General features: G+C 39.1%; 1 protein-coding gene across 2 annotated transcripts; it reads left to right on the forward strand.

Moving 5' to 3' along the window:
- The first annotated feature begins 4 nt into the window (after positions 1-4).
- Positions 5-21669, forward strand: BCL7A (BAF chromatin remodeling complex subunit BCL7A). Of its 2 annotated transcripts, XM_074887126.1 has the most exons (7): positions 189-278; positions 4560-4668; positions 8280-8361; positions 11808-11904; positions 13862-14029; positions 16963-17084; positions 18044-21669. In XM_074887126.1, exons 2-7 carry the CDS (start codon positions 4634-4636, stop codon positions 18113-18115), a joined length of 576 nt encoding a protein of 191 aa, XP_074743227.1. In that variant the 5' UTR covers positions 189-278; positions 4560-4633; the 3' UTR covers positions 18116-21669. The 2 variants fall into 2 exon arrangements, with proteins under 2 accessions (XP_074743226.1, XP_074743227.1); XM_074887125.1 differs by lacking the exon at positions 4560-4668 and having other exon boundaries at positions 5-278.
- Positions 21670-22071: the final 402 nt, after the last annotated feature.

The following is a 22071-nucleotide window of genomic DNA, read 5'->3' on the forward strand; positions in this document are numbered from 1 at the left end:
GCCGCGCCGCGCCGCGCCGAGCGGAGGGAGCATTGTGCGGGCGGGCGGACGGACGGACGGACGCCGCGAGCAGCGCCGAGCGCCGTGTTCCCCGCTGAGGCCGCCGCCGCCGTCGTCCACCCCCGCCCCCCCCGTTTCCCTTCCCCCCCCCCCCCTTCCCCCCCTCCCTCCGCCCCCGCCAGCAGCATGTCGGGCCGGTCGGTACGGGCCGAGACCCGGAGCCGGGCGAAGGATGATATCAAACGGGTGATGGCGGCCATCGAGAAAGTGCGCAAATGGTGAGCGGGCCGCGCCGCGCCGGGACCCCGCGCCCGCCCCCCTTCACCCTCCCCCCTCACCGCCGCGCCCCCCCCCTCGCCCCCCCCTTTTCCCCTCCGTTCCCCCGCGCCGTCCCCTCACGGGGCCGGGGCTCGCCGGGCGGCCGCGGGGGGCGGGGAGCCGGCGGCACCCAGAAGCCATTTCGCTCCTGCGAGTCACATGAAGGCGGCGGCGGCGTGTGAGGGCGAGAGGCGGCTCCATTGTGCGGCCGAGCCCCTTCCCCACCGACCCCCGCCGCTCCCCGCCGACCCCCCGGCCCGCCGCACCGCGGATCCCGGGCCGGACCGGGCGGCGACGGGGGCGGGCGGGCGGCGGGTCGGGCCGGGCTCCTCCCGCCACCCTCCCCTACAAAGGGCCCCGAGGAGCGGGCCTGGGGAAGCTCCGCCGCCGGGTCTGTGTGGAAATAGTGCTCAAAGAAGTATTTTTTTTTTAAAAAAAACACGTTAAAAATACCCCTGTAAAGCGCCCGAGAGTTTATTTTTTATTATCACACACGTATTTATTTATTTTACCTTCCAAGTTCCCAAGGTTTGCGCGTAAGCGCAGCAAACCCGAGCAGGATCGTCTCCCACAAACGCTCCGGCGGTTGTAAATCCCGAGCGGAGCAGGAGAGAGCGCGTAATTGCCGCTGGAATTTGTTTTAAATTATATAATTAAAGGTTGTACCCCTAGTGAAATAATTCCCCTTTGTTAGGCCTTAAACGTGTTTTGGCATTTTCCCGCTTTTGTCTTTTTCTGCTTTTGTTAGGAAAATCAACATGAGGTGTTTAAACAATACAGTAAAACAGTCACTGCAATGTTCTGCACAGTGGGTCCAGGGTTTTTGGACGGGATAAAGAGCAGTGCCAGTGTGACTCGAGAGTGAATCTTTCTTCCAGCAAGTTGACTGACTGTTCAGTTGTCTTTGTGCATGTATCTTAAAATACTTTCTTTAAACATTTGAAATCCAGGGGGAAATCCCTTGGGTTAGTATTAATCTGTATAACTCAGCTGTTTTGAGCCTGGTGAAATAAGGGAACACTTCTATTGCAATCCACAGCTAATGCTTGGCTTTCATTAAAAGAAGAGCGAAATACAGAATTAAACGTGTTCGTTATTAGGGTGAAATGAATTGTTGCGTTTTAAATGGCCTTGAGCACATGAATGGGCCCGTTGGCTTGAGCTGGACAAAGAATCGGGACGTGTGTCCAATAACGCAGGGCACGAGATGGGGATTTCAAAGAATCCAGCCATTGTGCAGGGAGCCCGAGCAGCCCGAGCACCGCATTTCGGTTGGTTTCAGGAACTCTCTTCTACTCGGGTGGTGTTTTTAAGTGCTGTTTGCTGACTGGCGGGCCAGCTTTGAAGGGTCAGAACAATGTATAGCGGTGTGACAGGACTTTTGTTCAAACGGGAGCGTTGTTGGATGTGTGGGACTATTTTGTCTGTAGGTATTTCATTCATGAGCGCGGTGTACTTCCTTTGAATCCTAGTTTGTGGATTTCAGAGAGGAGTAGAGGCAGAAGCTTGGCCATTCAACAAAATTTTTAATTTATTTTTTGGCAAGGGCTCTCTGCCATCATGTCAGTTGCTATGGCTTCCTCTATAAAACAGAAATCTTACCGTGTAAATAGATTTTTTTTTTTGTATGTTTTAACCCTCATGAGAGACAACTTGCTTTAAAGGGTTCCTGTACAGAATCATGCAATGTTTCATTTGATTATTGTCAGAAGTATTCATATGGCTTTTTGTGCGTGCGTCTCACAAGTATTTACATAAACCATTTTTCTTATTTTTAAAGGAAACATAATTTGAAGGTGAATGTCATGATTCCCCCCCCCAACTGCAGTCAAGTACAATGAGAAATTAGCAAAAGAGATTCTGTGTTTTGTGGTCTAAATGTTTTGAGACGACTTGGCTTGTTAAGTTGAACTTTACACGCTAGCAATTCCTGCATCTTCAGAAGAGCCACATAGGCAATTTCCAAGTGTGCAGTTTCATTTGCATAATAGGAGCAATTTGTTGCCATCCACAGCTCTTCTGTGGAAATGCAGCCACTGAAGATTAAAATACTTTGCATCCAACATTTCACAGAACAGAGTTTTCTGTGACTTGTGCGCTCGGAGCGCAGCGTGCCGAGGATGAGTAGAGAGGCAGACCGAGATGTAAACTCTGGTGAGCGGACAGTGTCTCTGGTGCGTGCTGCCCTGCGCTTCATCGATCTGTGAAGGTGTGCAGCAGCCTTGCTGTGCAGCGGTACTGAATGCCTGTACTGCCACATCTATGAACGTGCCTATTGGAAAGCAGTTTCCATCAGTGCAGACTTTGTTCCTTAGAAAATTAGTGTTTGTTCTTAGACAGAGAGCCCTTTGATGCAGGTACCCTATCTTCATGTGTGTTTGTAGAGCACCTAGCACTTCTGGTATTACTGGAACTTAGTAGTAAACAGTGAAGTTGTTACATTTTTATCTTGAGATTAATGTAACCATATCTCCTTTGTTTAAACCACTCTCATGAATGAGCATCTATTTTTGAAAACACAAAGCACGTGTCTTACAGGATACATGGTTGTGTTGTATTTGTGTGGGAGAAATGTTAAACTTCCATGGCTAAGAGGGTAGTTCTACTTTTTTTTTTTAACAGTACTTACAGTTTTTCTTTCAGTCTATTTTAAAAAATCCTCTGGGATAAATTTATCTCAATGAGTTTGAAAGGTACAGGATTGTTTTTTGTCTTTGAAGATTGATGGGTATGGGTAGATTCTAAATGGTTTCTCAAGAAAGAGGCAAAAACTGTTGTGTCCTCAACCAGCACTAGAAAAATACTGGAAACACTCTTGATTTATAAAAGTCTGATTTATTAAATGAAAGAAACTGCAGACATTTACTAAAAGACAAGTAGTGGGCAGGAGGCAAGCATAAGCAATAGGACGTCTTGGGAGGCAGTGAAATAATTTTCGTGGGTATGTAGCACTGCTGAGCTTTTGGGCAACTGTGCAAACATCTTAAGGATGGAGGTGTGGTGTGGCTGATGGGGATAGGTACCCTGATTTAGAGAATGCACCAGGAATGAGGGAATCTCACTGTGTTGCCTTGTCTTTGAATTGCATTATCTTTGCAGAAGTCCGTTGACCTTTTTCTGACCCATCAAAGCCCTAATCTAGGGATAGTGATAGCACCTTATGAAGAAGAGGTGAACCTGGACAACTGATGAAAGTATTTACGGAAAGTGCTAGGTATTTATTACGGCAGGGAATTGGCTGTAGAGCCAGACATGACTTGGGTTGTGGCTTAAAACAAACCATGTTGTGTAAAAGTTGAGGAGCAAAGTCACCACGGGCAGTGTTACCCGGTACCGTTGGTTGGGATTGTTAGCTGTGGCCAGTTAGAGGGGAATTTCTAGACAATGCTGCTGTAGCTTTCTGTTCACTGTCTCCATTCAGACTTGCTGAAATATTTTTGTGTGGTATGTAATGCTCTGAGATTGAGCTTCTGCAGGTTTTGCTGCTCATGCTTCCTTCTTAAAATAGGCTTTTGCTCTGAAAAGTAGTTATAACATAGAACTTCTTAACATGATGTTTTTGGAAAAAAACCGTTTGCTACTACTGGATTGCCACCCTAGTTTAGTCTGGCTATATTGGCTGTGTTTGGTTTCCTGCGTTGTCGTTCAGGTAGTGGCAGTTGAAGTAAACGTACCCAGTTTATGTGCAGGGACTGTACTGAAGTACTGGAGTGGCCCAAACATGCTGTTATCATGCTTGAATTACGATATGTTTTTTCTGGCTCATGATTATTTTTTTGAGCCAGGATATGCTGTCTGACTTCAGTGGAAGTTGGGTGTATGTTAAAGGTAGAGTTTTGTCATGCACAAGCCGTGTTTCTACTGTAAGAAAAGGTGCTTGTTGCAACGTGGAACCTAGCAGAACCGGCTTAAAAACATTCTAGCCTGTGTAAGTTAAAGGGGACTCCTAAAATGCACCGTATTTAGATAAACTCAGAGGGAAGGTGTCCTTAACCGTTAGTCTTTGTCCATTCATGCTACATGGTATTTTATTGTATTTGCAGCGTGGTCAAGGAACACCATGTGTGTTTGGGGCTACTTCACATTAGTCACTAGACAAACATCTACATAGCAATGGGCGTGCTCTGAAAAGCAAGCCTACGTTTCAAAAAAATCTTTTTTTGTGCATCTGACAGCACTTTTTGTGTATAATAATGGCATTTTCTTTCCCATTCCCCTTTCTCCTTTGCTTGATCCCACAGGGAGGTCATAATTCTGTGATTTTCACCAAACTCTGTTGCAATGCAAGTGAGTGTGATGTGATAAATTCAGCATTATGACGTCACTTCGTGATCATCAACAGAAGATGGGGTATGTGGGAGCAAATCCTTGTGTAAATACAGATCACTGTGATAAATGATAGTCACGGTAAAAGGCCAAACAAGTGTGAAAGCCTTTTCTTGAATGATAATATATTGGCAGTAAAGGCTTTCTGTTTCTGTGCCATCAAATGTTTCTAGCACTCGTTGCTGCTGCAGAAGCTGCTTTGACACTTTATGTATAAGTGTAATATACACTGTTGTGTTTGCTCACCGGTATATTACTTTTATACATGGAATTTGATATTCATCTTTGGAGCTTTAGTGTTAATATACAAAATATAAATATATTGAAGAGTCTTGGGCTATTCAGAATGGAGAATTGAGTGTATAATTATATAAGTTCTATGATATTAGTATGCCTCAGGCACAAGCACTAAAGAAGTGTTGATACTAATGCTTACCCTGTGTATCCTTGGCTATCCTTTAAATGCTGTGCAGATATGGTTCAGAATTCTAAAATGCTTTAAGATAATTTGAGATAAATGTAAGGGTTTATTTCTGTTGCATTGATTAGTCTCTGAGTTTACTACAACTAAAGTATTTAAGATACTTTTCAGTGTGGAAGATTAAAAGAAAGAGAAATTATTGTATATATTTTAAGTTTTGCCATTTTCCAGTGTTGTTACTCCTGAGTCATTCATGGAGGAACAGGAGAGGTTTGAAACCAGAAAAAACATTTTTTTGTAAAGCTGTGGAGTTTGTCAGCTAGACGTGAGCAAGTAAAGTTGATAACTGCCACATTTTTAGCCTGATTAACTCTCAGGTTGATGGTGTTCCATCAAGCACCTTTTCCAATCCACCAGTCAATATAGAGGTCAACCAGTATAGCATAACAGGGGACAGTGCAATAAAAAACATTGCCTAGTGATCGCTTCACAAAGGTGGAATAGAGTTATGGGGGTGGAATTCTGGTCAGGGTCTCAGGATGAATGGGTTCAACGGCAGATCCGTTTTACAGACAGGCAAACAGTTGGAGAAACTAATGAAGGTTTCACAAGAGAATGGGCACAAGAGTTCATTAATTCCTCGTTCCTACTCCGGCATTTGGTCAGCAAGAGTATGTTGTAGTTTGTGCAGCATTTAGCAAACTTATTGTTACGGGCAGCATCAGTAAATTGTCAATTCTAACTAAATGAAAAGGAAAGTCCCTGATCAGCAGGTTGGGATGGTGTCTTTGCACAAAAGATAAAAAGTGGGTGTTCAGAGTAGAAGTGGTTTGGAGGGCCTGGGTTTTTTTTTGGGGGGGTTGGTTGTTTTGATTTTTGGGTTTTGTTTTGAAATGGAAAGGCAGTAAGTATTACAGATAATATTCGAAGCTTTATTTGCAATAAACATCTTAAATCCTGAAGTTATTTTACCCTGTTGATCTTAAATGTCTGAAAATCATTACGTTTCTTTGTTAACAAATTTGTGTCTGTGCTGCCAATGATTTTATTAAGTTTTAGGGGAGGTTGTCTTCTTTTTTCTTATTAATACTTTAATGGTCTTAAACCTTCAATACTGTAAATGCTTACACATGTAAAATATTTGAATAATAGCAGTGTGATGTTGGGTTTTCTTTTTAGCCATAAGTGTTTGCAGGACTGGGATGTTGGTGTACTTCCATCACAAAATATCCTTATTCCCATTGTTGTCTGAATTACTGTGTATTGAATTCAGTAAAAAAATCCCTATAGCTGAGGGTTATCAAAACTTAAAGTGGTACTTAAGAAGCTCAAAAGAATTAAAATGTCAGGGCTAACTTTAATACTAGAAGGAAAAAGTTACTAATATAGGTTTCCTCCTGTGTTCTACAGTCTGTCCAGTGAAGATGCTGTGTGAGGCTGCTTTGAGATGCTAACAGGTATCTTGAACTTTTGGTTTTCCAGTGCAGCATCTCTAAGTAATATTTTGCTGTAGGAAAAGACTAAAGTCTTGATTTTTTAAAAGCATTTATTCACCTTTCCCCACACCCAAAACAAAACCCCAGCTGGTTTTATTTTCATAATTTCAAAGGTTTTCCTAAGTAGAAATAAGTTTAGTTTGTCTTGTATCCTTAAAAAAAAATGAATTATTCATGATCATCTCTTCACAATTAAGTATGCTCTCATTATTGACATGCCCTCATCTCCACTGTCATTTTTATCACATCTAGCAGTAGAGCTCCAAATTAGCGTAAAATTGGGTTTTGACATACTTTAGCCATCTAGTGTACCCAAATGGATGTATCTAAACACATTGAGGAAGAACTGTGCTTCAGGAAGAGTAGTGGGAAAGAAATGAATCTGAAAGTTTTTTACTTTAATTAAAATATCCTTGTGGACAGATCTAAAACATCAAATTGCCATATATAGCATTTTGTTGTTTTTTTTTTTTTTTTTAAACAGGAAAGTGTCTCCTCTAAAGGGAAAACAAATAAGATTGGCTTTAGTAGCTAAAACAAATAGTCAGGAGGATGTTTGTGACATTTGTACAATGTGGCTGCTTTTGATTCTGGAAGCCCTTTCTAAAAATGGAGCTATCACATATATATATATTTGGAGTCACATCCAGCTTTTCCCATCCTGCAAAGAACATTTTTTTTTTTTTTAAATCTATAACTGGGTCCCAAATCTATTATTTAAATGTGTTTTTTAAAAAGAAAAATGCTTGAGATCTCATGCCAAATTAATTTCAGATGTTCCTGAATATTTAATGGAATTGGTCTTTGTTGTTAACTTTTAATCGATCCATTTGCAGAGCTATATTACAAACCCAGGAACCAGCAGTGGTAATCTGTGACCTGAAAACTGATCACAGAAATGTGATGAAATTTCTCTGGCATTGTGGACCTTCTTTTAATATTCTGATGTAAAGAGCTCAAGGAACGAACCCCTTAACTAAGCGTTCAGCATCCTTTCCATCTCCACACTCTGTGTCTGCGTGACGCCCTCCAGCCAGATTTCCTTCACAATTTGTCAATGTCACGACTTCACGGCTGGCTGGCAGGGGTCTGCACAGAGTGCTGTAGGTTATGCTTTTTCCCTCTGATAGCCTCAGCCTTTCCTTTCCAAGAGAGGTAGGCTCTCCAGAGTCTGAATTCTGCATCACGGCACATATTGCTACCAATAAGGCTGTTGGTTCCAAGGCTAGAATTTCTGAGCTGTCTGACAGGAGTGTTGAGTGAACGTTAAATTGCTAGCAGCAAATTTCTACCCAAAACCAAACCTCAGATGGTCAAAATACATTTAGATTTCTAACGCCATTAAACAGTTTCATGACAATCAAAACACACTGGTCTGTCTAAAACCTCTTCTGCTCTCTAGAAACTTAAGTGAAAATCGTAGGCATTAAATCTGCATTTTCAATAGCTGTTCTTCTTAACTGTATCTTTAATCCAGATCTTATTACTGCTACTGCAGTTACTCACCTAGTCAAGTAACAGCCCTGAGAAATCTGGAGGTTAGCAGTGCTCTAACAAGTTTTTGAAATGCAGAGAACAATTTGCACAATGCAGTACTAAAGACGATGTAATAGAGATCATCCTACTTAATAGCCTATTTAAATCCTTGACAACTTACAGTAGTAGATCCCTTTCTTCTGAATCCGAAGTTTAACTTCTCCTGCATTGTAATTTTATAGGGAGAAGAAGTGGGTGACAGTTGGCGACACATCCCTAAGGATTTACAAATGGGTACCAGTAACAGAGCCTAAAGTCGATGATGTAAGTATCCTGCAGATGTCTTGCTTTTTTCAAGTTGTAGACACTCATGTTTAGGGAAAGTCAAAAGAAATATGCTCTCTATTCTTTGAGCCTTTAAGCTAAGACTGGTGTGGGTCTTGCAAGCATTTGAATAGAAGAGCTGTAGGGAAAATGTTGATCTCTACAGAAAGTGATGGTGATGGTTCAGTGGGTGGCAGTCTTCCCAGAGTCAGCTTGGATCTGTTCTCAGATAACTGTTAAACATTCGGCTTGAAACTGATTTTTGAAACCTTTCTCTAACATAATAATGGGAGGCAGGGAGGGAAGGTGAAGACATTGATTACTTTTCCCCTCTTTCAGTCTGATGCTTTAAAGGAAAGTAGCTGGTTTGAAGCTGTGCAGAGAATGTATCCTATCTGTGCATCACTGCTGTTTTGCTCAAAAATAGGTGCAAAACACTGAAGTGAGGGTAGGAAGATCCTGTGGAACTGAGATCACTTGCATTAAGATGTCCAGCCCAAGCAGACATGCTTCTATTGTAATGTGTGTTTTCTCTTGATAAATGTTTCATGTATGCATCATGTTTATGTTCTTAGTGTGCACTGTTCATGTGCCATGATACAAATCATGTGGCATAAAGATAAGTGTAAATATCAAAGTTGATAGGGCTTACAAATTGTTTTTCAAAATGAACATTGCTCTCATTTTATAAATTGAAATACTGTTAAGGGAGGAAACTAATCCATGGTACCACAGTAAATTAAAGATACAATAGAATATTTATCCTAAGCTTGGTACTCCTTCCTTGGGCTATCATGTGCTTTTACTTTATTTGAAATGTGAGTTAAGACCTATCTGGAAGAAAACTACTGTGTTAATAAATGCGTAAAATGATGTTTTTTCAGACAAGACAGTGTCGTGATCTTGTCTAATTCAAAGTCCAAATTCCAAGACCTATTTTTGATTAGTGTTATTTTAACTGAGTTTGTTTCTTTCTGTACCTTTGGTTGTACCACAGGTTTCCGTGACTGTCAGAGTTGTGGTAAGCCTCTTGTATTCTTCCAAAGCTTGAGCAGCATCTCTGTGGAGTAACCCCTTGTGAATTGGGAAACCTTTCCTTGTTTCTGTACCAGAAACTTGTTCATTCTTTCTAGTTGTCAAATGTTTGGTCTTGATTTTGTTATTTATAATACATATGGGGAAAAAAGCTGTGCTATGTGAGGGAGAGGGAGATAATTAGGTTATTTAGGATATTTAGGCTTATGGCTTCTGGAAATGGTTTTCCCGCAGTTAAGGTATGTCTGCGTGATGGGTACCATGGAACTTCGAAACAGAATTTCTAGTGAGTTTCTGATTGAATTTTCAAGATGACTGGTACCTGAAGTCAGATTCTCTGTTAAGAATGGGTTTATATAACGGTCTCTATGTGCAGAGTTTAATCGTATTTTTTTTGAGCTGTCATCTTTAGGTTTAGTCTCCAGATTTGCTGAAATTGGGACACTTGTTCAAGATCAGTTACTTTAGTGTCCTACAGTCACATTCTGTTCAAGTAGAGGCTGTTGCGCAGCGGCAGTTGTTGCAGGCTTGATGCCGTAAGGTTTCTGTCTTTTTGCTCTGGAAGTTCTCACAATTAAAACAAGTGCATATAATTTAAATGAAATAACAGGTAGGGATAATCTTGGCTATTTAGTTTTGTTGTGGACATCCTTTTATATCTGATTTCATCCTGTGAAGGAGCAGACAGTATACTTGCTTTTTATTACAATAAGAGAATGGGATCTTTTTTACTGCTTCATGTTTCAAATGGAAGTTGTCTTTGATTTTAGTGAACACAGATTAGATTACTTCCCCCCTGGCCCCCATGTTGTTCCTAAGACACTTTGACATTTCTTTGAACTAGAATTAGCTAGGCTCTTTCCTCCTACTAGTTTCGGAAGGCTGTTGTAGAACTTCACCACTTTTGATGGTTAAACTTTTTTTAAAAAAACGTTTCAGCTTGAATTGCTCGCAGTCGTTTTTCAGTATTTCTCTTATGGCAACAGTGTCCTTTTTACCTTAAAAAAAAAAAAAAAAGCTCACAACCAAATCTGGGAAAGATTACGTCCCCTCTGAACTTTCATTTTGCTAAGGTAAAGAAGTCCATGTGCTTTCACCTCTGTTTCACATATTAGGGAGTAAAGTCTGGCTTCTCTGATGTAAAAATACAGTTTAAAAATAAGCCTAATAATCTATTTAAAACAGATGGAAAAGTCCTTCCAGATATCACTTGTTGAATTTCTTCTGTAGTCCTAGACAATATTTGATTATGATTTTGGTTCCTCCCCTTGTTGGAGGACACTGTCTTACCTGAATGGATGGGTTGTTGAGTGTTCTTCCTAGAGTCAGGCTTTTAATTGTCTTCTCAGCAGGCACACAGGATCCTCCAAAAGCAGTGCAGCTGGCTCTTTCTCCTGTGAGACTGATTACGTCACCTCTTAATTGAAAATGCTGCATCCCTTAGCAGACGCAGATTTTCCACGTGATGGATGCCACTGTCTCTTCCTTTGTTTTAATCCTTGCAGTCCATACTGGTTTTTGGTCATGAGCATGTTGTGACCTATTGTTCATGTAGGACTGTCTTGCTTGTGCTCTCTGTTTTAGGCCAATCTGATTTTTCTTAATCCATCTTTTAGTTTTAATGAAGAAACAGCATTAGTTGTAGAGAAGGAGGAGGTCTCTGCAGTGTTGGTCATTGAGAAAGAGGTAAAAAGCTGTCTCTTTAGTGTTAAAATTCTAGATCTGTTATCATTCCTGTTGTGCATGCGTGCATATTGTCTAGGTGTATTCTACAAGCTTTCTTGTATGAAAGGGAGAATGCATTGAGTTTTGTAGCTATGTGTTGATATGTATAAACCGTACAGTGAGCAGAGTTACGAGCTCCGAAATAGGGTATTTCCATTAATCTTAGCCCTGCCTCTGATCAGCAATGTTCTTCCTTTTTCCCAGTGTAGCAGAGATTCTTTTGACCTTGCTTTTGTAGCTCTTTGAACGGAGTACAAAGTTAGCAGCCAGCACCTCCCAAGTTCTCCGACTCAGTTTCCACAAGCCATTTAATCATCGTGCCTCAGATTCCCTGTTTGTAGAATGAGGGGTATTACTGAGGACTTCTGTACTTTTTACAAAAATTGTGCAGTTGTTTGAAGATGAAAAACATGTTTAAGTGCTCACTGTTACTAGAATTTCTGGATTAAACCCCTATATATCCTCGTGTTTTGTGTCATGAAGAATACAATTAGAAAAACAGCCCTGCAGTTATTGGGACTAGGGCATTATTGATAATGTCAGTTATTATTACAGTGGCTTTATTTCTCACTTGAAATGGAGAGAGATGCTTACAGAAGTAACGAGCGGGAAGGGTTTTACATTGCAACGTGGATTTCTCTTCATGGAGATAGTCTCATTTGTTTGCGGTACCTTTTGTTTTTCAGAAAAATAAGAATAAGAAAAAAGGCAAAGATGAAAAATGTGGCTCTGAAGTGACCACTCCAGAGAACAGCTCCTCTCCAGGGATGATGGACATGCATGGTGAGTGGGAGAAGGTCAGCCCCAATTACCCTGCTATGAAGGTATAAGCTGACAGTGTCAGATTCTCTGTTGCTTAGATGTATGGACAGCATGATTAAGTCAAAGTGAAAACAACATCAGATACTCATTTGGGTCTTTGGACTTCTCTTCTGTGGATGTACTAACAGTTGTTTAAATGCCATTTTTATCTGGGCTGTGTGTGGGGAAAAGGTTGTTAGTGGAGCTAAATATGAAAATAAAAATAGAAACATCTGCCGTTCGAAATACTACATGCAGGTGAAGTAGTAACTCTGTTGAGTTTACTGCTTGAAGAACCAAAAGACCCCCAAAGCCTCAGCGGCACCTACTGTAATTTGTGTGGGTTTTGTACTTTTTAACTCTGTAGGTGATTCAGGTCAAAAGAATTCTGTAAGAGCCAAGAAAATGAGCTCTGGTTCTGTGGTCTCTTCCTTCTGCTTCAGCTTGATGAAATCAACTGGTTAAGAAGCATTTTTTTGCTTGCCAGTCAGGCACTATTAGGTCAATTTTTTAAATCCTTTTTTTTTTTTTTTTTTTTTAAAGTGTGAACTGTTGAGTGTTAACCTGGTGTTTATTACAGAGGAGCTTGCACAGCTCAGCTCTGTTTCCATTTTTTACTTTCTAGGTGTTTGGATAACAATTATGGCTGAGAATGAAGCACTGTTTAGGCTGATAAGAAGGGATCACTTTTTAGTGGGTTGTAAATTCAGTTTTATTTGCATTTGTATTGCCTCCTGGTTGTTTTTTGCAGCGTTCACAGCAAGTATGGTCTTGCAGCTAAACGACTGAGCAGGATTTTCAGATCTGGATTAATTTTTCATCTGCTTCAAACTTCTTAGCTTTTGCCTTGGTCAGATCATTTAATTTTCTTGTCTTGTTTCTCCCATCCATGAAGTGAATATACTACTTGCTTTTTTATCATATATCACTTGTGTTTTTAAGCCATACTGTATAATTTCATGATAAACTTAGTCTGGTCTGGCTTCAAGCTGCTCTGACAAGAGATGGTCCCATCACCAGCTATGTGTTTCTGAACTCCTTTGGATGTAATGATTGTACAGATGCAGAGAGAGGCAGATGGACTTGCATGCTAGTAGTTCAACTAATAAAGTTCTGCTGGGTTAGTTTTCTTCAGGGAGCAGAAGCTTCCCTCTTGGTTACCCGTGGTTGTTAGACTGTCTTAAAGATGACAGGAAGTTGCACCCCGCTGCAATCCATAAAATATTAGCTGAGATACTTAAACCACTGTCTGGTTGTCACAGGAGTAGGGTACAGGCAGAGTATTTCCTGTTAACTACAGAGACATGGTGTGTACTGCAGAAAGTTACTGTGGTCCAAGTTTTTGGAGGCTAGAGAATATTCTGGACAATCATCACTTGGAAACTATCGATATTGGGACTGGATGTTACATTTTGCCTTGATGGGGTTTTGTTGGGGCTCTTTTTGTTGTGTTTTTTTTTTAACCGTCAGGACACACTTCAAAAACTGTCTGCTCATCTGAACATTGTAGTGATGGGTATTTGTAAATCTGCAGCATGAACACTTGATGAGCTAAACTTAAATGTTATATGAACTACAAAATGAGACTGTTGCTTCAGCTGACCTGTTTTACTCATGTTACAAAATTCTGGTTTCTTTTTGAAGAGCTCTGAGTCTTGGTTTTATTGTGTAATACTAGAGCATTTTTTGTTAAGTTTTCTGATTTTTAGTTATCTGCTAGAAAACTCCTGTATTACATCATAGGCTGCAAGACCAAAATTGCAGTGGTGTAGAAAAAAATTAGTCATGATGTTAGTCTAAATGCTTGGACTTGATCCCCAACAAGCTAGACTATATCGTCTGTTATGAGGTAATAATACAAGAAAAATATGTTAGAATTAAGATGTGCTTTTTATCTTGTTGAATTAGACTTTCTTGTTTTTAACTCTTTTGTTAACAGATGACAATAGCAACCAGAGTTCAATAGCTGATGCTTCTCCAATAAAACAAGAAAACAGTAGTAATTCAAGTCCAGCACCAGAACAGAACTTGGCAACACAAGCAGACGGCACTGAAGTAAAGTCTGACGAAACTCAGACAGAAGCAAAGGAGCAGCCTGGTTCAGAAGGTAAGCTGAAAAGACCATCTTCAAAGCCAAACAAAAAATGTTATTCTTCAGTGTATCATTTATTTCCTTATCCATTTAAAGAACTGAATAATAACAGTTTAAAATAAATGGTTTTTGAATTCTCAGCATTTGTATGAAAATGGGCCATAATCTCTCTGGCCTACTGGTGTTCCTTCCATACAACTGGAAAGGTCAGATTGACATCCAGGGTCTTTTCAGAGAGGAAACTAACAAAATACTTGGTTTATTGTTGTCATAATCTCAGTCTTGAAAGAAGAAATAATTAAAAATAATCTTTAAAATGGCTGCTACCATGTAATCATATAAATCCTGGAAAGTACTACTTTTGTAGATCTGTGAATGTTCATTATCTAGTGTGAAAGTAGAGTTGAGATACTTTGAAATTATTTTTTTAATTGTGTAAACTTCAATGTAAGCTTTCTTTTTTCTTAACCCTGCTAGTTATTTATTCAAAAGTTAGCTCTGAATTCTGTCCTAATTATCTGGAATTGTTACAGTTATTGTACTGCAGTTGTGCACAGATTAAAAATACATATGGGTCAAGAGATTGTTCTGAACCTCACTCTTTAAATGGTATTTTGGGTAATTGAAACATGCTCTGTATTTATATTCTTGGGAAGATAACTTTCTTCATCCTATTACAACAGATAAAAGATGTCCTTAACACCATTCTAATGGTTTGGTTGCAGAATTCTTCCCATAGCAAAGCAATTAAAGTATGTGCTCCTGATTTAGTTTTTAGCTCAGTAGATCCAGTAACCAATTTAAATTTAGAGCTTTTATCTTGGTAATACCAGAATGGTTAAGTATGTTAGATGTTGCCGTTGTTAATTGGGGTTAAAATTTGACAACTCAATTGTCACCAAATTGAAATAAATCAGAACGCCACATCCTTCAAAGAAAATCTCAACTAGCGTATTTTGTCACAGTAAATGATTTACTCCTAGGTCTGATATTGCCTGAACCTGCTTGTGTGAAGTTGTTACATAGCATACATGCTCCCTGGACTAAATTTAGGTTCAGGGAAAATCATACCAAGTTCTCTGGATTAGTTCCAGAGCCAGTTACTGGGAGAAGTAATGGCAAAACCCCTTGCTATGAATGTGTTTTTTTCCTATTGGTTATATGCCATGTTTAAATATTTGTTAAATAGTTATTTAACTACTGAAGTGTTACAATCAAATAAACCCCTGGAGTTGTGACGTTATGCAACTGAATAGGGTTAATGACCTTGTAAGTCTATCTCATGTTACTACACTGAAATCAGTCAGGGAGGTTCCTTGAAGCTAGGGGACAGTTTGAGTAGTCAGAAATGCCTACTGTGGACTTCTCAAAAAAACAGATGGATTCAGAACATTTTGCTGTGTAAACAAGGCATTTCAGGCATCGGAATAGCTTGGGACTTGGCAGTTTAAAATACGGATGCCCTTGCCCAAAGGCCAGCAGCAGTAGTGACTGGAAGAGAAAGCCGCAGCGAGCTGGCCGTTGTGGAAGTTGCTCTTAAGCATGTTTTTGTCATGGGGAGATGGGCACATCACAGACTGCTCCCTAGCTCAGGTTGCAGTATATGCTGAGACACACACAACAGAAATTGAAATTCCTTCTGACCCTAGGGACTCGTTTCTTTATCAGTATGAACATGCTTTTCTGGTGAGACATGGAAGGAAGATGATTCTGTCCAAGTTTGCTGAATATGATCTTTGAGACTGCTCATCGCAGGCATCACTTTATCCTGAATTCAGTCAGAGAAACTTTCAGAAATGCTTGTGATGCATTTTATACAGTACACCACAAAAATACCCATTACTTGCGGGTTATGTCATCTTCATTAAGCGAAGTTGTCCAGAAAAAATTTTTGATCTTGCGTTTCTCTTCATCTGGAATAAATTTATATGTTTCTTGGGTCAGGGACCTGGGGAGAGATCACTTCATAAAACAACTCCATGTGTACTTCTGAGAATTCATTCAAGTCAAAAAGGATTTTTAAATGAGGTGAAGGAAAGAATGGGTTCCAGTCCTTCCACTGTTCTTGATGTGGGTACTGAAGGAAATACAACTGACCTTTTACAGCAGAGGAGTTTGGGTTTGTGTGGTGGTTTTTGTTTGTTTGTTTTGTGAATATTTTTTTTTAATTTTTTTTTGGTTGAGTCTGGGCTTCTGGCCATACCGTGTTAAACTTCCAGGGATCTTTAACCTGTAAAGACATTTTAAGTGCCCTTATCCTGTCTTTGGGTGAATGAGTGCTTTAACTTTGAGTCCTCTGTAAGTCTTGCTTTGAGAGAGAGAGAGAGAAGGGTTTAAAAAACCAAACAAAACCCAAAAACATTGGAAGCAGGTAAGAGCTTTAACAAGCTGGAAGACTTCTCCACAAGTATGCACCAGAATTAATATCTTAAAAATAGTATCAAGCAAAAAAAAGTGGATTTTAAATATATGGTTGAATTTTGATTCAGATAAGTTTATTCTCTCTCCTTAGCTACATGGGTTTAGGTCCATTAGTTATCACAATTCAGCCCTTTTTGTAGCTGCCTTTTATTTCTGGTTTGAAGCAAGTTTCCTTGCGGTCAGACCCTTTTGCAAAGCTCATGTTGAAACTTGTTTGCTAGTAGTGTTGACATCGTTCTGTTGCGAGGTGTGATGGAGCTTGGCTCCCTCTAGGGACTGATCCCAGCAAGTGTGTGCTGCCGGCAGCGAGAAGGCGAAGGTTCTTCTCCAGAGGCAGCAGCCAGTGGTTTTGGTCCTGGAGTTTGAGCTTTTAATTCATTATATTCATACTGTTATGTATGTTACCATTAATGGTTACACGTGGGTGAAATTTTATGTGTTTGGGATGTTGTTGATGAGAAGACATCCTAAAAGCTCCTGCTGAATGCTTTCATTTGTTTGTTTAAAATTATTTCTTGAACTTTCAGATACCTCTGATGAACAGAATTCACAGTCTTCAATGGAAAATTCCATGAATAGTTCAGAGAAAGCAGAAATTCAGTCCTCTGGAGAAAACGATATAATTACAGAGGCATCTAAAAACTCTCAGGTAACTTTTAAGTGCAAAAGCCCAATTACTTGGAATTTGGAAAAGACTATTTTTACCAAAAAGAAAGTCTAAGGAGGCCAGTTGTGTATTTAGACTCATTTCCAAAGGTGAGAACAGTAAAGCAGCTTTAGAGTATTAAATGTACATGTATCTGGTTTTGTGGTTAATTTGAGCGGCTTCTTGCATTTCACAACATTTGGACAGTAAGACTAGATAGGTCTGATTTACTTTTCAGTTTTCTAAACCAGTCTGTGTTAGTTTTGTAAGGGAATATCAAAATTTCATGTTAATAAATTGCTTGGACCTAACCTACTTGGACAGACCCCTTTGAGGACCATTCATAAGTACCTTCTATAAAAGTAAAAGCATGTAGCAGTTAGGAAAGTTAATTTTTGTAGAATCAGTGGACGAGATGTTTGGATGTTTACTCACTGGTATAGTGAAAAATTCTGGGTGGGTGGGAGAAGTTATCCTTACAGTTGTCCCCCTCACACCGAGATCCTCAGGCAGAGCACTGCTCAGTCCGTTGGTTTTCCTCGTGGGTGGTTGGCTTGTTTCGGGGCACACCTTGCGCTTTCCAAACTGGCGTGTTCTGTCCTGTAGACATTGCTTTGGCTACAGCAGGGGAAAATTCGTGTGCGCTTGGTGTGGCTTGTGCTAGGTGTGGAGCTGAGGGAAGTCCAGATATAACCATGCATCAAGGCTGTTGCTTGGAATATTCACTGTGGTTTTTAGCCTGGAACTAGAATTTTGCCCTTTGTAGATGAGAAGAAGTGTAAAGATGTTGAGGTAAGATGGAAGTAGAGGAGTAAATGCGCTTGGTCGTGTCATTCTTGCTTCCAGGGATGCTTTGTATTTTACAAATGATGCACCAGGGAATTTGATCATGCTTCTTGTTTATGGTGCCTGAAATTCAGTGCAATGATAACATGGTTGTTTTTCTTTTCCCCCTCATTAAGGACTCTGAAGGAGTGCCACCTTCTAAAAAGATGAAAGTAGAGGCTTCCCAACAAAATGTTGAAGAGATTTAGACTATAGATTTTTCTGGTCAGTTTTTATGTAAGGTACATCAGTGGGCTTAATTATAGAACAACCTTACTTAAGCATCTTCTCTTGGATGAGGACAGAACTCCTAACTTTTCAAGTTACCAAGCAAAAATCCAAGAAAGCCTAACAAAGGTTTAACTTCTCAGACACTGAAAACTTTTTCCTGTGAAACAAACATTGAGAACTTTTAAGTTACTGTCTCTGAAATGGTTGGAGTAAACAACTCAGGAGGGGTCTACGCACTGTTTCTAAAGTCAAAATTACAATTATGTTGCTGCTGTATTTTTTTTTTTTTTCATTTCTCTATTTAACATTGTAAGATATTTAAGGATGGTACAGGTCAGGTATTAGCTTTCATGTGAAGTTCATTGTTCTGGCGTGATGTCTGCTTTTGTTTTGTGCCTTGTGTTCTGAAAACAGTGCTAACTTTTAAAAGTTGTTTTGCAACTGTCTCCTTTGCAAAGTGGCCTATGTTTGTATAATGCCATGTAGTAAGGCTTTTTCTTTTTTCTTTTTTCTTTTTTTCTTTTTTGTTCGGGGTTTGTTGTTTTGTTTTTAATTTTTAAATCCCTGGTGCTTAAATTTTTAACAAATACAGATCAGGAAGCCATTTTCACTCTTGGAGTCCAAGGAGAAAAAGGAGCTTGATATTTTATTTTAGCAGCTATAGTGGAGATCTTTTATTGAATGCATGGCATTCGCAACTGTAAATTTGGTCTTCTAAATACTTAACTTCATCAGAAGTTAACATGATCTGTTTACCATTTGTAGTCCAGATCTGAATATATACTATAATACAGCAGTTAAAATACTTACGTATTAGGTCCAGATCTCTGTACTGGGTACAACTTGCTTTACAGAAAAGTTCCACTATGTATATAAATAGGATCAAAGGGATTGATGCACAGTGAATTTATTTTCAATTGGTCTTTTTTGATATCATGTGTTCACTGAACTGGATTTCATTGTACTGTTTCTTTATAAGATGTTTACTTCTATGTTCCAGGTTAATACTGTATTTGGGGTTTCTTTTTTTTCTTTCAGCAAGTCTTGTAAATAAGCCTTGTTGTTTCCATAGTCCCTACATCATTGTTAGAAATGTTCCTTCTTTTCCAATTATGTTGAAGTGTGCTTACGCTAAACTCGACTGAAAGGCACAAAGTATGTGCAACTCCCTTCAAATTGGTGGCACGTAGGAGTGCAGAACCATCTGCATCAGGTCACGGGGCCTGATCTTACAGTGGGCTTTGTACTTCCAGGGTGAGCTCCCAGTTATAAATACCCGGTGTCGGTGGGAACCGCTTGTTTCTCACTTCAGCACACACACGCGCGTACGTCCGTACGCACATACGTATTGCTGGATCAGGCCCTTGGTCTGTCTTCACTTTGTGTGGGAGATGGAACTTGTAATTTAAAAGATGATCTCACAGCTATGAAAATGGTTGCATATAGTTTGTAAGCTAAGAACTGTAAATACTTTTTTAAATGAAAAAAAAAATTGCTTCCAGTTGATACATTTTTCATAATTAACTCTTCATTAAGCTTATTTATTTCTGAATTCTCCAATAGTGAAAATGGCTTGCACTTAGACTACTGCGTTGCGTTTGCAATTACCACTTTATTAAGAAATACAATGGGGAAGTGGGGGGAGGGAATAAAGGGAGGGAGGAGTGGGGAGCCAATACTGACCTTCCATAAGATGTTTGTAGGATTGAACTCCAAATAACATATGACATTCAGTTTCGGAACTTTTCCTTTATGTTGGAATAAAACTTTTTGGATTTTAACTGAATAAAATTTGATTGCAAATCATTCATGAAAACAGTGTGCTCCCTAATAAGTTTTTGGGATTTCTGGTCTGATCATGAAGTCCATTAACATTCTGAAAATAGGAAATGAGGAGCCAAAAAACTATATTTGCACAATATATGCAATGAAACGGTAGAATTCTCTCTTGAATTGTGTGTATGCCTAAAATGTGGATAACTGGTCAATGACGATTGATTTGTATGTATATTACATTCAGATTTAAGTGATATTTTGTGAGAAGTTCTATTGATATATTAAATGGGCAAATCTAGAAAGATTCAAACTTAAAAATATTTTTGATTTACTAACTTTCTGTTGTTTTTAATGCTAAAACAAAACAAATCTGATGCCACCTCTGACAAGTAGTCATGTTTACTAATCCCTATCTTCAGGTGCATCGCAGCAAGTTTTTAATTTTGTAGACTTTCCAAGGGAGTAAATAGACTTTTCATTTAGAAACTAATTCCTGTACTTTAGGAAGAAATAAAATATATAAATAGCACTAAAAATACCTCAAATTTTTCATTAGATAGAAGCATTTATTGGCATTATTGACATCAACAGGTTTAATTATAAACTTCCTTTTCTCTCCTGTGGCTTCTGCTCAGAACTGTTCATTGTTCTGTGGCTTACAAGACAAGGCATCATAACCATATTCCTAGAGGCTTTATTTCGAAAGTAGTAATGCTTTATTTACAGCTTATACAGAATACATTCAGAACTTTTTTTTAAAACCAGAGATTCTAGTGACAACAGACAACTGAACAAGCAGATAGATTTGGGTTCCTTAGACCTGTTATTGTCAGTCTCTAAGGGAAGAGACTTTGACATTATCTGGTATGAAGAAATCCAAAATAGTGTATAAGACTGTTATTAGTCTTTTTTTGAAGTGCCTGATAACATTTATGGGCCAACGGATGTGATTAAACACATTTTAATGCCAGAAAGTACAGATGGGACCAAACCAGAACATCGAATTCAAATCGACCTGAGGTTTGAAACCAGATCTAAATCCAGCTTTTTTTGGCTTGGACCTATCTCTACCAGAAACTTGTTTTATGAACTCACTGTAAAAGGGTTTATTGAAAGCATTCAGACGTGGAGCAGAAGGAGAGATGTAATTTTCTTCAAGATGACTGAAAGTTCTCATACAGCTAATGTTTTAGAAATAGTGCAAATATCAAGAAGTGCTTCCTTGCTACAATGCTGAATGTTGGAGCTTCAGTTATAAATAAATACAAAAAAAAAAAAAAAAGAAAAAAAAACGAAAAAAAAAAACCTAGAAGCAAGCAAGTAAATTAGCTGAGTTTGTGGAACATGTGGGAAGGCCTTCCGAATAAGCGATTTACTCAGCCAAACATTTTATAGCAGAACTATTCCTTGGAATTTTTATGCTTGGGAAAGTAGTTGTTAAACATTCCAAAAAGTGCTGGCACTTACAAAACAACAAAAAATAATCAACAAGGCAGTATAAAATATTGGTTTTGGGTGGCTATCTTCATACATAAACATTGTCATGTTTTGGAATGTTCTTTATATCTAAGGGCCTGTTAGAAGGTGTAAAGAATTTTGTTTTCTTCAATACCTAATCGTTTTCCATCTTATGATTTGTGTGTGTGTGTGTTGTACAGCAGTATAATTTTTCACTTATTTATTCCATCGGTAGTTATGGTTTGTACAATGTACAATGGTTTCATTTCAAAAATAAAATAAAAAATCACAACATGAATGCTGTGTGAATAATTTTTATCAAGAAACTTACTCTCGGTTTGTTTTTTAAATTTACAATAAATTTCTGTTTTTATAAATGGTATTTTTAAACGCGCATTCTATGGTGTTGTCTCATTTGGGAACGTGTGAAATGATTCACCTCTGAGTGGACCAAAGGTGTCTTGATATTGTAGCAGGACACGGAGCAGGGCGGGGGCAGTTTGTTGTTGTAACAATAACAAACAAATAGATATGGCCAATGTAATTACAGCAGCCTGCTGAGTAACTTGGTAATTTAAGGCGCTTACTGTTGGCTTGGTACTTGGCTAATGTGTTGTGGTAACTTAAATTGGAGGGAGGAGGGCATAGTGTGGAAACATGCTTCAGTTTGGAAACGTGCTCGAGTCTGATGCTAGCAAGG

Source organism: Strix uralensis, chromosome 17 (assembly GCF_047716275.1).
Source record: "Strix uralensis isolate ZFMK-TIS-50842 chromosome 17, bStrUra1, whole genome shotgun sequence".
NCBI lineage: Eukaryota > Metazoa > Chordata > Aves > Strigiformes > Strigidae > Strix > Strix uralensis.

Bases quoted from the DNA above. Each gene is read 5' to 3' on its own strand.
- BCL7A (XM_074887125.1), top strand. From the start codon at position 187: ATGTCGGGCCGGTCGGTACGGGCCGAGACCCGGAGCCGGGCGAAGGAT. The intron at 14,030-16,962 runs GTAAGCTGAAAA...TTGAACTTTCAG, and splicing joins GGAGCAGCCTGGTTCAGAAG to ATACCTCTGATGAACAGAAT. The intron at 17,085-18,043 runs GTAACTTTTAAG...CCCCTCATTAAG, and splicing joins AGGCATCTAAAAACTCTCAG to GACTCTGAAGGAGTGCCACC.